This window comes from Oryx dammah, unplaced genomic scaffold, assembly GCF_014754425.2.
Source record: "Oryx dammah isolate SB20612 unplaced genomic scaffold, SCBI_Odam_1.1 HiC_scaffold_3, whole genome shotgun sequence".
NCBI classification, from domain to species: Eukaryota; Metazoa; Chordata; class Mammalia; order Artiodactyla; family Bovidae; genus Oryx; species Oryx dammah.
The window spans coordinates 60,463,892-60,480,873 of NW_024070187.1; the positions used below are offsets into that span (position 1 = coordinate 60,463,892).

The 16,982-nt window shown below is 41.9% G+C and overlaps 1 protein-coding gene across 1 annotated transcript in view; it reads right to left on the reverse strand.

Moving 5' to 3' along the window:
- Positions 1–1,246: 1,246 nt before the first annotated feature.
- Positions 1,247–16,982, reverse strand: part of BEND4 (BEN domain containing 4) — a 32,792-nt gene continuing 17,056 nt past the window's right edge. Inside the window, exons 3-5 of the mRNA XM_040238111.1 lie at positions 12,051–12,142; positions 9,073–9,313; positions 1,247–5,502 (exon numbers count right to left, since the gene is read on the reverse strand). Coding sequence (XP_040094045.1) covers positions 5,285–5,502; positions 9,073–9,313; positions 12,051–12,142 — 551 coding nt within the window. The 3' untranslated portion in view covers positions 1,247–5,284. The remainder of the gene's footprint in view (positions 5,503–9,072; positions 9,314–12,050; positions 12,143–16,982) is intronic.

Consider the following 16,982-nt stretch of genomic DNA (forward strand, 5'->3'; position numbering starts at 1 on the left):
ATATCCTATTGACTCAGGATAATTTGTCAAAAAGGCTATTCTTTCCTTATTATCTTAGCACCCGTTAAAAATCAACTGACAACCAATGTAAGCATTGTTTGCATTTCTGTAAGAACTTTAGGATAAGGTGGTCCATTTCTGCAGAGGTCACCTGAGATTTGCTCAGGAATTGCAATGGACTCGTAGATCAATCTGGGAAGTACTGCCATCTTAGCAATACTGATTCCTCCACTTCACTATCCTGCAATATCTTCCCAGTTATTTAGAACTTTTAAGATTTCTTCCACTAATGTACTGTAGTTTGCAGAGTACAAGTCTGGCATTTATTTTAAAAAATTTATTCCTGTTTCTGATATGATTGAAAATAAAATTGTTTTTTAAATTTCAGAGTGTTGCTAGTGTATAGAAGAGTTGATTTTCATATACTGATCTTGTTTCCTGCAACCTTGCTGAATTTGTTCCTAACATTTGTTTGATTTGTAGCATTTACTGTGGGACCTGCTACAAAATATTAAAAACCCAAGTGACTTAATAATCCTGTTTCAATGCTTTAGAATAGTAAAATAATTTAAATTTCATTTTAATTTATATCCCAATTCAAACTCAAATTATTTGGACTAAATTGCGTTTTCATCCAAAACTACTGTTCAGGACACTCACCTTGTAGTGAAAAAAATAAAACATTTTCCCTAAATAAAAAAACATATTAGTTTTAACTTGGTCTAACTTATGAATGATACATTCAGTCTCACTGTTCAATCATATTTGATATGTCAGATTTATTTTATGTAATAACTAGTGGGAAGCCACCATGCCACCTTATTTAGCCATAGCTACTTTGCTTTTGTAATGAGGTCACTGTTCATAAACAATCAACATCTTTTCACTGTTAAAAGGTCAAGAGAAGACACTGTAGCATTCCTCCTCTCCCTTAGAAGCATGTATGTTTAAAGTGTGAATGTACAAAATGCTGGACAGAAATTTTGGATTGCATGTCACTTTCACTTCATCACTGGCTGTCTCTTTCATTCACTAGATCAAATGGATTTTTTGGATGAGTTCTGGTCAGTTCCCTGACATAACTCTCTTTTATATGGGTATTAAGCATGTAACATTTTCTTAGCATTCTGAGTCAAGCAGAAAAGCCCTAGTGTCAAGGCAAAAAAACAATTTTGTTAAAGAAAAAAACACCCAGAAAAGCGTCTTGAATAAATTTGAGAAAGATGCAAAAAGCAAGTTAAAACACTTAACAGAAACTTGACATTTATTGTGCAACTTTATCTCGAACAGAACATGTGGCATTCTAGAGGTATATGAAGTAATAAAATCAATACTCCAATTAGAACACCTGAAATAACTGGCTCTAGTAACAAATGTTTCTTATAATTAAAAATATTGAATGTTTAAAAAACTCTTATAACATTTTAAGTTCCTAAAAGAAATGTGCCTAACACTTAAAAAACAACTTACTCTTCTATATAAATTGTTCACAAAAAATCTTGCTATCCTGTATTACACTATGCATTTATAGCTTTATTAACATATCTCTAGTGGGTATTAACTCTACACAGTACAATCAAATAGAAATTATTCATAAAGAATCAACAAGACTTCAACAATAAAAATATCAGGATCAATGGATTTGTCACAGTTTCTGCACATGTGTTCATAGAAAATAGAGTAAAGGCAAGTTGGCCCCAGTGTCAGGCTGCTACAGGAAGTTCCAGAGAGGAGAGACACACAGAGGCAAAGCTTAAATGGGGCAGGGTCGGACTGCAGCAGCGACCTTCAAGGTTTCAGGACCCCTCTCATGGCCTGGCACGCCCTGTTCCCTAGAAACAAACCCAGGCTTTGATGGCCGAGGCAAGCTCTTGAAACTTAAAACATAGCCAGAGGTGTCAAAGCCACAACTACAGGAAAGGATCAACAGATTACTGTATTTTCCTACAATATCTTCACAACAATTCTCACAGTGACATCATGGTTAAAACCCTCTCTTCCAAACCAGACTCATCAAATCTAAGGCTACGAATACAACAAATGTGAAAAGTGAAGGAATGCTGGCTAACTGATGTCCAGTGCCACGTCTAACATCTATCTGTTCCCAAAAAACATCACTTCACTGAGTTCAAAGTTTTGCTTTTATATCCCTGCATTTTTGTACCGGGAACCCTATGATGGAAATGTGAACAAATTAGTCATTTTTTTCACTACTTTGATTAAACAACAAGTCTATCCCAAAGTGTTGATGGGTTTTGAGGGCTGGAGAAAACTGGAACTACTGGAGAAAACTGAACGAGTCATTCCACTTTCTAAACCCCAAGATTTCCCCTTACTAGCTGAGTAATAAGCTCAATAAAATGGGATAACAGTAACAGCCTAGGGAATGCTTGTGAGGATTAAAATGAGAGGAGGCATAAAGTGCTTAGCAAAACACCTGCACACAAGGACTCTGAACTATAAGCTATAGCTACTGTCAGTGGTTTTGAATGGGCCTGAATAGTTTTCCAATGCAGGCAAGACCCATCAGGCTACTTGTACTGGGGGAATTCTGACAATGAACACACTTTTGATTAAGTCGTCTTAGCAGATATATTTTTCATTGTAATTTGGGGAACTATGATTCAGTGAAAGCCTAGGGCTTCTATTAGCCAGTTTTGGACAGCCATGAGGAAATTTAATCTGGTACTTTTACCACAAAGATACGGTAATTCAGTACTATCAATAAGCTGTACTGACTGAGCTGGTCATTAGACGAGTGAAGTCCTCTGAATGTTCTTTGCAACTGGATACACCATGGAGGGTAAAAGTGCTCTCTAACAGGTAAATATACTCATTATAGTTTTGAGTTTTAATTAGGAGGCAAGTACTGGTGAGTTATTACTTTTGCACTTCATGTTGTCCAGCATTAATTCTTCACTGTCCTCTAACCACTGGCTGATAATTCAAGTAACTGCAGAGGGCCCTCAACTGGGTGGCATTTTCCACATCATTTCAAGTGAAGTGGTTATTTTTATCCAGTACTTACATGACTGAAAGAAGCCATCACTATGTTTACAAAAATATATCATAATGATACATACTGCTGTTTAGAGACATTTACACTAGCGTTCTGACTCAAGCATCCTATTTGACATGTTTTGCCAAGCAGTTTTGGCAAGTGTCACCACATTAAACACAAACCAGTAAGACTTGCACCATATGCTGAAAATCACTATTACATTTTTAAAAATTGGTATATAAGAGCTGTCAAAAATTATAAGCATCTGTATGGTGAAATGACACAGCATTGAATGAGAAAAGTTCAAATCTTTTCTAAAAATGAAGCTATCCAACAATGAGACTTTTTTTTAAAATGAATGAAATCTAAGAAAAACTAAGGAGGTAGTCTGTGGGCATTAGGTTCAGGTTCTAGAGTACATGTTGAATGACAGAATTCAAATGAGGGCAATATTCATTTGTTTTCCTACTTGATACTCCATCCGTTTTCTGATAGCATCAGGAGGTCAAGCCATTAAAAGTGGCAGGAAAATGCAGACATCATGAACTTGGAGATCACCAAGTTTGTACCGCTGTCTAGACTTTGGGAAAAAAATCTGCTATTATAAGAATTTACTGGACTTAACCATCCTATCACTATCTGACACATGGAGAAGCTGGATCAAATAATATATTAATATATCACCTTATAATTCTGATGAAAGTCAGTGTGTTTATGACTGACAAAAGACTACACAGTCAATGTTTACGACCAATGAAGGGCTAAGAAAGACCCAGAATAGGAAATCAACCACTTGCTCTATGGCTGTGAAGTAGCCACATATATAACATCTCTCAATTTCCCTATCAAAAGAGATGATGACTTTTTTTTTTAACAAATGCTCTAATGTTATCCTCTCCACTCCCAGTGAAGCCTAAAACAGCAGCAGCCTTTAATAAAAGCTGCCCATTTAGCCCTAAACTTTACAAAGAATGCAGTTATCTGGATTAGGGTGATAAAGGAAGCCTTCCTCCTACCCACACCTGAAGCAGAAACAGATTCTATCATCTCTAGAGCATCTGGTAATACGAAATGATTCCAAAGACACTACTACAAACTTGAGCTCAACAGATTAAACTGGGGAAAGCAGGTGGGAAAGGTCTGTGCTAACTCAGCCAAGGCCAGAAATTCAGGGGAATATTGGAGGGAAGCAAGTACAACAACTGGGGTGAAACATTTCCATTGGTGACAAAGAGAAACAAGATTTATGCGAATTCTAAAGATCAACTCAGCACAAAAAGACCCTCAAATTTCAGAGAAATTACAAACAAGCCCGTTGCATAGTTGTCAGAATGGCCTTGAAGCTGTGTGTATACAATTCCAGAACAAATTCAGTGAAACCCACTGGCCTCACCACTTGTTTGGTCCTCAGTGCACCAAACGGCTAGCTGATTGAAATTCTCATTGTTCATCCCATCACTTTGGCATTGTGTCAACAGAGCCTGATTTAAGGCTGTGGAAATTGTGCATCTATGAACCTACAAAATTGAGCATTTGAAAATGGTTTTAGATCTTTGGATGTTTCTTGACTGACACAGTGAAAACTTTTACCGTTTGTCAATTCCAGAGATCATATAGTGCCTTCCTTATCAACACAGTAGAAATTTTATTTTTTGGTCCAAAGTAACAAAGAAAAAGAGCTAGCTTCCAACTCATCATTATCTAGAGGTGACCTCTGATCTCTGGTTTCTGTTTTAGTAACAGGTTCCGTCAATGTAGACACAACATACAATGTCACCTATCCCACGTCTTTGCTGAGAAGTATAAATTCAAGTCTTTGGAAAACATAAAGACACCTTATCTGAACTAAAATGAGAATGCCTGTTCCGTGTCCCTCAGGACAATGCTGTGTCTCAAGCTTCTCCCATGAGCACCAAACTAACCTCCATGGGGACCAGCCCTGCTCAGGAAGCAGAGCTTACCTGAAGGCGTCAGACAGGCGACCAAGAACTCGCCTATCTTTTTTCACCCTCACCATCTAACTAGTCATCATTTGAAATCAACTGTAGTTTTTTCTTTGTATAATATAGTATTCTGAAAATCTCTGCAGGCTCCATACACTTTCCAAACAACCCGAAAATGGGCTTGTATTGGGAGCTGTTTGGCAGTAGGTCAAGAGAGTTAAGGTTTAGGATGTGTAAAGTCTGACAGAGTGACATGCTTTGGATTCTAAAGTGATGGTAATAGAACATTCACCACTGGAACTCGAGAGGACTGGCTGCTCGTGTGGAAAGATTTTGTCCACTAATCACCAGATCCATCCTGGGAATTTTTATTGAAGACTTCATCCTGGGAAGGTTGGTGATCAATCCCTTCATAAAAGGAGCCTCCGTTGTGCAGGAAAGTGCCCACAGCTCGCCCCTGCCGGGCGTGACCCACAGCATCGCTGAACACTTTGTTTATCTGCTCCTCTGAGGGCATCCACCAGTCGGGGTTGGAGGTACAGTGCATCCTAATGAATTCTGTGGGAATATACACAACAGTAAAAAAAAAAAAAAAAAAAGAGAGAGAGAGAGAGAAACAGCTGGTTTTTGCAGTGGATGACAGGAAGGATGCTTAAACTTTAACAGCAGCTCTATAAGGAAAGCTTTATGGGACATCAGATGTAGTGCCATGATGACATCACTTATTAGACTTTAAAACTTACACCATCTACATTTTCTACTCACGTGCAGAAATAAAAATTATGTGAGTGGTCCCTCTAAGACACATTTGCATGAAAGGTAAATCTGATTTGTGAGGCATGGTCTGCACCATGCTAGGTTCAAACCCTGTTGTTACACGCCCACATTTTTAACTCTTTCCAGAAGCACAGCAAGTATCATTAGCATGGCATTCTTTAACCAGCTACTAATTTGTAGATTAAGTGCAACAAAATAAAATCTCAATAAGAACCTGTGAAGGTTTTGGTTCAGAAAAGATTTCCACATTATTACAGGCTGTATTTATGTCTCTAATTATGATATCTATACATATACTGACAAATATTTTTTAGATGAGTTTTCCTCTAAATATTTAATTTTACCAGATACAATTAGGAAGAGATAAGTGTATAAAGAGTAGCTAAGATTCCAATAAAACAATCTCGGCTTCCCTCCAGCTGAGTTCAAATCAACCTTTCCTGTTTTCTCAGAGAGTCAGGGGACATGCAGAGTTCCCATACAGCTATTTCATTAATAACATGGGCATCTGAAAACTGAAGTGAGCTTTCTGGAAAAGGTCCTAAGTCAAACTGTGTTTTTTTTTCTTTTTTGCACAGCTGATTGAAAGTTCAGGGTGACTGCTATTTACACATCATTTCTTCTCCAGCACTGCTCCCTCTATAAGACAACGGTTCTGGTCATAGGATTGGATTTGTCTGAAATTTACTTATGAAACCCTGATCCTATCTGCCCTGAGAAGCTGATGCTTTTAAGAACCTGGACCAGAAAAATCTCATGAACTGAACTGTGTCTATCTTAGCAGATAAACAGGGCCTTCCCCTCAATTTCATGGCTGAGGTGAGAGACTCGTTCATCTCGTCCAAGTCCCAGCTCCGGTGGCCTTCCCTGGGCTGAGAACTGTGTTTATTCAGCATCTCATCCTGCAAAATTGCCAGGAACCAGATGGCTGATGGTGGGGTGCAAGCCTAGCAAACACCAGAGGACACCTACATCCTCAAACCCAGCCATGGCCACTGCAACGCTGAAGAGCGAGGAAGCAAGTGGGAGCACCAGGGCTCACATAGCGAGGTCTCTCCCCATCATCTCCCCGTGTCCACTTAGGCACAGCTGTAACTGTCCTCAGATCGCCTCCAGCTAGGCTGTGAGCTCCACAAGTCAGGGATTCTGTTTTCTACTCCTCTTTGCCTTTCCCAGGTCTCCTACTTCAAGTATTCACAAGTATTCCTTAACTGTTTAAGGAGTTCCCCTACCTCTGTCCAGATGCCCCATTCTCCTAGGAACATAAAGAAATGAAAGAAGGTGCCCATCAGCAGAAATCAGCCCTGCCACTCTGACAATGTGCTGCTTTGGGATCCCTACACTGCCCCCTCCTTAGCACCCACTGTTGTGACAGGACTTCCCCCAACACTGTGCCAGACGATTACAAGCTCAAAGTAGAGGTCATTCTGTTACACAGACCAGAATCATTGTCCTGTAACTGACCCTCTCTTCCTGCTGGAGTCAAGCCAGGGAACAGGCCCGCCTAGAATTTGATTTCACTCCCTGAAGCACCCTGCTTTCCATCCCTCAAGTGTCCAAACCTCTGCAGGTTCCTTGGCCTTCCTACGCTTGCTGACCACAAGGATGTCACCCTGGGAGTCATCACACCTGAGCCTTCAGGAAAGGAATCCCATTTAGGTCAAAGAAGGCCCCAAATTCAGCCTTTGGGACAGATACAAGGGCTCTAACCAGCTGCCCTGACATATCAGCAGTTCCTGCCTATGCCTTCTCCACCCATGGGCAGGGGAGGCCTGTGCCTCCTGCCCAGCTCTCCTGTGCTGGAGAGTACACGTTCTAATTGGGCAGCCTGGGGTGCATCGGTGTCCCAGCGGGCCTGGCAGCATTCCCAGGGCAGCAACACTAGTGCTTTGGGATGTAAGTTAATCCCTCAGTTTCACAGACTTGCTCATTAAAATGTAAAATGTTTAACAAGGATTTATGGAAAGGGACAGTGAGCCCCCTTATCCTGATTCTTCACAAGCCGCAGGGCAAATTCCTGAATCCATACTGAGCATGCTCTCAGCAGGCCCCCTCTCCCTGCTAAGCTTACCACCACTCTGGTGCCTATGTCTGCTCTGATGATACTGGGGAATAAAGGAACCTATGGCTAGTTTGCTAAGGCAGACACTGGAAATTTCCGTCACCCAGACACTCTAAATGGAATCTTTAGACTGGCCAACAGGGGGTGCTCCAGCGCACCTGCGCCAAGTTGTTAATAATGCTGGTACCTTCATTCTAGGAGGCTCTGTCAAGCCTGGGCCACCTGAATCAATCACCTGGGGTGGTTGCGAGGTGCAATAATGCACGCCTCCCCTGTCCTCCCCCCAGACCCACTGAATCGGAAGTTCAGGGTGGGTCTGGGGATCTCTGTTGCTAACAAATGCTGCACAGGCACCCTAGTCGCTGTGGGCGTCAGGACAGGGGTGCAGGAGTGAGTGTCTTTCTGATGAAGAAGGCCTTATCAGTGGTAAGGTTTTTCCACTGTGACTTCTTCACCAGGAAATATTTTGATTCCTATCAGGAGTAAATCATCAAGTCTTTCCAACCGATAAAATCACTCAAACTATACAGGTTAAGTCTTTCCAGCCAATAAAATCACTCTTGAACTACATTCAAGTTAATATTCTGATATGGACTTTTCAGGTGCGAACAGAGCTTACGCTGGCACTGTAATGTTTCTGCTTGTCTGTGCTGATCTGCACCCACCGAAGCAACCGTTTATATCTGGCTTCTTCCTCCTCACCCTCTGCCTGGCCTATCCGTAGTGTGGATCGGCTACAGAGTCATCAGCTGTTAATACTGATGAAGTGGTGTTTTCTGAGCAGTATTTTTTAAATACGGAAACTTAAAAAAAAAACTAGAACAGAATCTGACTGGGCGAGAAATACTTTAGGCCTAGGGAAAATTAACTAAATAAATTTAAGGAGCAGGGGCAAGTATTCTCAACAAGGGTTAGCTAGACTGGGGGAGAGTGCCATAGGCTTCAAATGAAAACGGGGTAAATTTTAAAATCCCTTGTCTTCTTTTCCTCTGTGCTTTCCCCAGTGTTCCAGCTTTCCTGGAGGTGGCCTTCCCAGGCAGCAAAGAAAATCTGAACTTAAAGCGTGAAACATGAGGTGCTATGCAGTGCTTATGTGCCACTAAGTGCTAAAGCAAACAAAGAATTTTTAAAGAACTTCTTGATACCAAAGAGATGGGCTACATGAAGCCTATAAAGTCTCAGCAGAAAAAAAACCGAAATACAGTCAAGGCTGAACACTTGCACGGGGAGCCACAGCCAATGCGGTGAAATGAGACCACAGATGGACACTGAGCGGAAGGATGCAGTACCTCGGAGGCATGTTACTTTAACTGGATCCAGAGGGCGCCTCTCAGGACCTGTCTCTCCTGACTGCACTGACCTTTTCCTTTTTCCAAGGCCGCATGAGTACTTAAGCTCATCGGTAGTGAAAACAAATCTGATGAGGTATCGAAGGAGCCGCCTCCCATCTTTCTTTGAAGAATTTACAGCCTCATCCCACTGTTTGCTCGTTATGTAGACAGGATAGTTGTTCAACAGCTGCTTGCTTCCCTGGAAAAGTGAAATATTTTCTCATTACCTACTTAGCTGGCCAGCCAGCAGCCCAGGCGATCTCCATTTCAAAGGCAAACACGCTTTTTAACCAAGTGGCTATGCTGACAATGAACCGGGTACTGAAGAGCACAAGTAATTGCTCACTCTCAAAACGGGCACTTTTCAAATTACATTTGCATTCTCTATAACAAGAGCCAATGAGGTTTAATGAACACCTTTGAAAGAGGAGCTATTTATAACTTGCATTTTAACAGGTAGGTTAAAACGTGTCAAGATCCAATGACAGGAAACACTATTTAAATATAACCTGTAACTTTCCTTTTCAATCTATTAAAATATGCAAAAATGACTTTGAAGAGCATGATCAAACAGGTCTCCTCATCCTTTGGGTGGTGGTTAAGTACTTTTAGAAATGATGCTGGTGGGTTATTTCCATAAGTCATTTTTTTTGTGTTTAATGTACCTAATATCTGATAGCTGCTGCATTTCAGTGAAACAACATTAAAAAGTGAATTTAAAAAAAGTGGAATTGTGGAAACAGAAAAAAAATCACTAATAATAATGCAAAACAAGTTTCCTCAAATTATAGCTTCTGCAAATGCCACTATTTCATCAACTCAAAATTTTTCTTACTTTTCACCTTTGTAATTTATGTCTGCTATAAAATTCCCAGGCTAAATAGCTGCAATGGGACTAATTATAGGAATTTCTGTAACATTTATAAGCCATGTTTAGTCAATTGCACCTACACAACCATTATTTTAGCTCTGGTTGTCTATAAAATTCTACAGTCCAGGACAAATTAATTAACCCATGATCTCAGTTTTAATGTACTTCTTCCCCAGTAATTAAGGTGTACAAAATAAAGAAGGGAAATTCATTTAGTTTTACAACTTTGCCAATTTACTACAGGTTATAAATTGGCACTGCTTGGGTCTCACAGGTTTTTATTTTAAAAAGTGCTCTGTTAAGGTCTGAGGAGGGCAAATGGTACAGGAGCTGACAGGAAAGGAAGAGGCAGCAGACACAACTATGAAACTGTCGCTAGATTATACCCACAGAAACTCATCACCGCAGCGTGATACTCCCGCGAAGGAGCAGGCGTGTGACTGACTGTCCTTTTTATAGGAAGCAACTGAGGGACATGGCTTGAGGTTTGAATTTAGTCAGTTTGGGTTTGAACTGAATCTTAGTTCTGCGTCTTATTTGGTGTTTCTTGAACAAGTTACTTCAACTGAGAGGAAGAACTAAGTTATCATAGGTTTAAACTATGAGTATCTGGGAGCATAAACCAGCCCTTGGTTGTGTCCTACATATGATCAAAAGATGGGCAGGAGCCCAAAGGTTCCTAAGGGCCCCTTAGCCTAGACTGCTGTTTCATGGCAGGAGGGGCGAGACAGAGGGTTGACTGGCACGTGTGGCAATGTGGACAGGAAAGCGGGGGTGAAAGACATAAGACCAAGGGGGTTGGGCAACCAATCCTGTGAGCCAGGCTCCGTACAGGGGACTGAGGTGTTGCCGATTCCCAGGTGAAACAAGATGTCCTCCACAAAGGTCAGCAACAGAGGATTATGGTTGGGGGATGGAGGAGGCAGATACTAATGAGGACCAGTGTCTGTCACACAGCAGGTGCAATGAACATCTGTTGAATGACTACTGCAGGGACTCCCCTGGTGGTCCAGAGGTTAAGACTCTGTGCTCCCAGTGCAGGGGACAGTTTCAACCCCTGGTGCAGGAAGATCCCACACACTGCAGAGCAACTAAACTCATGAGCCACAACTACTGAGCCTATACTCTAGAGCCTGGCAGATGCAACAAGAGAAGCCACCACAATGAGAAGCGCACACACCAGAACGAAGAGTCGCCTCTGCCTGCCTCAACTGGAGAAAGCCCATACGCAGCAACGAAGACCCAGCACAGTCAAAAGTGAGAGAGAGAGAGAAAGAAAGGAAAAAAAAAAAAAGAAAGGAATGGGGAATCAGAAGGGAGTCCTGACACAAAGGCCCAGAGAAAGAGAGCAGGTGCAGGAGGGAGGAGAGGCGAGACTCTGGGGATGAGGAGGGCTGGGAAATGGGTCCCTGGATGGGACAACTGGGAGAGTAGCCTGGGGTGGGGTAGGGGGCAGCTCTCTCAGAGCATTCTGATAAGGAGTGGAGGTGCAGCCAGACTACAGACAGGGCAGAGCAAACAGAAATAAAATACAGACCAGTCTTTCAAGGGTTTGATCACTAAGGTTACCATTCAGCAAGTGCCTTCAATGACAGGAATGGGGCTGAGACCTGAACCTACCCTTCAAGGAGCAGGATGCGTTGTGGTGTTAGGATGAAAGTGCCGCAGGGTGCTTTGGGTGATGGAAGGAGAGAGAAAAGATAATCGTTGAGGGAGGGAGGGAGCATCAAAGAGGGGCTGATTTTCAGAGTAGGAAGACTTGGAACAAACACTGTCTCTGCCTGAGGGAATGACAGGTGGGTTCCCCCATTTCAGGTCCCTCTGAGCCAAAAGAACATTGCCCACAATATTAAACTTCTGTTTTCCCCCCTCAGAGTACAGAGGTGAATGTACTTCATGATGCATGGCCTTTCTCTGCAGGATATATCCTCACTCATAAGGCTCAGAGTCTACCAGGCCTTCTGTTGGCCAATCTGTTCTGGTGTACAGGTAGTTAAGCGCCGAGATGCTTTGTCTTAAGGACCTTCCGCACGGGGTACTGTTTACCTCGCCACTGGAGACCTACCTCGGTCGGCTGGTCAGCTGGCTGTGGGATCATGAGCTGGTTGTGATGCTGGAGCACCATCTTCAGGTAATCTAAGACGGTCTGGCAGGGCACTGGGTGGAAGAAATTGCAACAATTGCACATGAGCTGAACTGTGCTGGGAAAACAGAAAGCTTTCAAGGTTTAAAAAGATTTTTGATGTAAACATCTAAAAAAAAAAAAACTGACTCATTTTCTAAAGGAAACAGAATCTTCTTTCATTTGACATCCGCAGTTATTTCAGTTTGTAAACATGGAACAGATGCTGCAGTTTGGGGAGAAATTTTGGGTTCAGCACAATTTAAGTCAAACTGACTCTAAGATGAATTTGGGTCAATAATAATGATGTCACATTGAACAAGTCACAGAACAGACATGTCTTCTTTGATTTCAGTTGTAATATGAGCACCCAATGGTGGTTTTGAAAATTAAGGTACTGAAGACTGTGATGTTTCACTCATTTAAAATTGATGATACAATGCTCATTATTAGTGCCATTCACCCCTAGTTCTTCAGGAAAGCAGTTAAGTCATGCACTTTAGACCTGCTTCCTGACATGGACATGTCTGACCATGTAGTGCATCCCCTCTCCAGACACTCACCTGATCTGGTCCAATTCAGATTCAGTTAGTAGGTGTATCATTAACTGTTGTACTATATTTTTTGAGGCATAGTCTTATAGAACTATCGAATAATTACAATAAAACTGAACACATGAGCCCAATATACAGCCTGATATATTTTTGTACCACTGGAGAAATAATTCTTACATCTCAAGATTTATATTAGAGCCCTTTCTGAAGTATTAACTAATTGCTTTTAAAGGTCTCAGTAGCCTAGTTAATAACCTAATTGACATGGATCACTGGCATTTTCTATCCCGGCTATATGTTTTCTTAGAATGTTTTTGTCACATTAGAGAAAATAGTAAATATTTAACCTTAACCTTACTTTTAGAGTATTATCACTAAGCTTTCTTCACTTTTTTTCTCACATTTTTTTTTTTTTTTAAGAGAGCAAACCGAAGTTATCATCTTTATCCCCTGCTGATAGCTCTGGGTTTTTTTTAGGTGACATTACACTGCAACGTAAGAAATCAAACACTGTATCAACATCCTTTGGGAGAATTTGAACAATAAGTAGAAGTAGGTTAGGAAATTTTTCTTCTTGCCAAGAAATATTTTGTTAAATAACATCCTTACACATTTGTCTTACACATCAGTGTCACAGGTCACTCTTGCATAGTCATCTGAATATATTCTTTAAAGAAGCATTTTGGGGACAACCACAAAAGTCAACAAAAAGAAGGAATATGTGTTTCAGTTTGAAGCAGGACTTTCACTAAGCCAAAGTTTAATAAAACCTGTCAAGTATCTCTAATTTTGCCACTATATTAAAAGCCTAACTCACTTTAAAGTCCATCCTGATGTAACTAAATCCTGTGATTTACAATTCTGCCAGATCTCGCCCAAATTCCTCTTAAGGGGTGCACTTACTAGATAACAGTTCTATGTTCTGACAGACACTTTTACCCTGGATATGGCCGAGTAGGGAGTTTGAGTCACTGAGAGCTAGAAAATCCACTTTCTACACCATACCATTTCTGCTCAGCTATGCAAAGTTCATGGAAAAGTCTGAGCAAGTTAACTGAAGGACAAATAGTAATTTCCCACATTACTAGAGTTCCATAAACAAACAGTCCAACCCACTTGCTGATGCCATAGTGAGTGAGAATGAATCTTCTGGCAATGGGAATTGATTACAGGAAAAATGTAGAAGACTTGAGAAGCTAATGGAGACAGAAAACAGGTTTGCTATTGTTCTGGCTTTTCACTGACTGTGTGGCCTTTGGGACTCCATTTAACTTCTGTGTCTAAGTCTCTTCTGTACATTGCCAAATATAAGGGTTTCAGTAGCAGCAATGCAGGAGAAGGCAATGGCAACCTACTCCAGTACTCTTGCCGGGAAGGTCCCATGGATGGAGGAGCCTGGAAGGCTGCAGTCCACGGGATCGCTAGGAGTCGGACACAACTTCACTTTCACTTTCATGTATTGGAGAAGGAAACGGCAACCCAGTCCAGTATTCTTGCCTGGAGAATCCCAGGGACAGGGGAACCTCGTGGGCTGCCGTCTATGGGGTCACACAGAGTTGGACACGACTGAAGTGACTTAGCAGCAGCAGCAATCCAACTGTATGTATGTCACTGCACTGCAAAGCAACCTGTGCGAGGTATTCTGGATTTAGTTTGGAAGTTTTAGTAAAATTTGTAAATACTCACTGACTGATTAGGATTTGAATGAAACTCCTTTTGCTACTTTATCCATATTTTACATATGTTTACAGAAAAATGTTTAAGAACAAAATGCTTATAAAACTGAATATTCAGTGTGACCTCAACCGTGTTAAAAATAATTATGTGCAAAGAGAAGAGACTGGAAAGAAATAAACCAAAGCATCAATCATTAAAAATGATTTTAAAATTATTTTAAAAAATTAATTTAAAATAATTAAGATCTTTATCCTTTACCATCCTTGTAAAGACCAATTTAAAAAAATCTCTACAGAGTGCATGGACCATAACTTCAAAGTTGTTTAAAGAATGTCTACATAACTGTTATCTCCCCTTCCTTTGCCATCTATGACCTTCAGTGTTGCTTGTATAGGCTTGGAGGCAGACTCTCCCATCTCTACACCCCCAATATTCAGGCAGCAGTGCTAACCTCTGAGCAAGGCCAGCTGACCCAAACATTCTGGAAGAAAATGGAATTTCACCTGCATTTACCAGCCATGGGGCTCTGCTGAAGGCAGGTGGGTCCTGTGGGCTGATGTCTGGGCACAGGGCTGAAGCCAGGAACACTGAGGACAAGGCTCAGGTCTAGCTACTTAAATCGACTCTGCGGAGCTGGCTGCTGTATGGTCTGAAAGGCTTGTTAAGTAAGGTTCTTCCACGGAAAACTGCTCTTTTTGCCCTTGTTAAGGGTGCTTGGGTGTCAAGTACCTAATTTTCCTGGCAGATCACTACATTAACATCTTGATCAGCTTTTCTTCTTGTTCATTCAGCATTATTTAATCTACTCTGCTATATCACTGTTTTTAAAGACTCAAAACATTTACTCGAAATCCAGCACATACTGTTTTATAGGGAGACTGAAATTATTTACCATCCTGACAAGCATGCCATCTGTGTGCTGTATCACCTCTAAGTTTCTGTCCTAGTCACACTGTCTCTGGAAAGTATAAGTTCCTGAATTGTAAACATCTAGAAATAAACAGTGAGCTTTAAAAATTACTCAGCCTACAGACACATGGCTGTTCTCTTGATAATGAAAATGTTCTGTCTCTGATTAATTTAATTGATATGTACAGATGCTATAAGAGAACATGCCTGAAACTCGGCTGGAAATCAGGGATACAAGGATGACTCTGACTTAAGTCTCTGCCCTCAAGAACCTTACATGGCCTGCCTCTCCTTGTATCAAGACACCAGGAGAGACAAAGAGTGAAAACTTGCCCTGCTACTGACTTCAACAGAAGCAAGCATGATGTGCTACAGAGAGTGGTTAGTTCTGCCTGGGAACTGGGGGAGGCGTCTGGTAGGTACCTGTCACCTGCCTGGGATGTTACCTGAAGGATGAGTAGGAGCTCCTCGAGTGGGGAAAAGGGAGGGTATGTCCTTAGACTGGAGGGACAGCAGGAGTTAAGGGAAGACCAGAAGCAAGAGGTAAAGAAACTGCCTGCCAGTGCAGGAGACATGGGTTCAATCCCTGGTTCAGGAAGATTCCCTGGAGTAGGAAATGGCAACCCACCTCAGTATTCTTACCTGGAAAATTCCATGCACTGGAGACTGGCAGGCTACAGTCCATGGCGTTGCAAAGTCAGACAGGACTGAGTGATTGAGCATGCAGAAGCAAGTGCATGGAGGTTTAGGAATCGCAAATTGTCCAGAGGGGTTGGAGCACTCGGGGCCTGGTGGGAACTGAAGGGCGAGCCTCCAAAACTGAACAGGAGGACTCAGGTAGTGAAGGACATCATGCCATGCCACATTAAGGGTGCTGGAATTTACTCCATGCACCACGTGAAGCCAAGAGGCATTCAGCAGAGTGATGTGTGCTGTTTCATCTGGGAGAGCCTGGGATTGAACAGATACTGCAAGAGGCCACGTTCTGAGTCAGGCGTGGATGAAAGCCGTGGGAAGAGAGAGGACTCCATACGGATGGGCACATACAAGGTGGAATCCAAAGGACAGAAGACCGACATGAAATAGGAACAGAGATGCTTATGAAAGGAGCTGAAATTTCCCACCTGGGTAACTAACTCAATGCCCACCTCTTTACAAGGTTAAGATCACCACCACCAACCTAAGAAAACCACTTAAGATTTCTGTATTCTCAGGCACAGCACAGTGTCCGTATTGGTCTCTTAAGGTTGCTGCTCTGTATGGAGTGTTTCCTAGAAGATCTAGCAGGCACTTCGTTGTTACTTGATGAGCTTAATACTTCAGCATTCCAGTGTTACTAACCTCATGGTACAGAAAACAGAAACTGAGGCTCAGAATGGTTATGTAATTTGCCCAAACCACTGCTAGCCAAGGAGCAGGAGCAGGAATCCAAGCCCAGGTTTGACTCTAGAGCCATTTTCTTTGGCTCATGCTCTTGTGTGTCCCACAGTCTCTCTCACAGCTTACAGCAAGAGCTGTGTGACTTTTACCAAATCCTAAGTTAAAGAACTCAATTGTTTCCTCCTCTGTCCCTATCACTTGCTTTTTTTTTTTTTCTCAGAACATATCTGTGTCTCTTCATTCTCCCTAGAACGCCCGCATTAGATACGATCACTGTGTGTCTCAGGGCCTGAAGTTGACCCGAGCCTTCTCCCACAGGCACTTCTGGCGTGTGTGAGCTGGAGGCGGTGCAAGC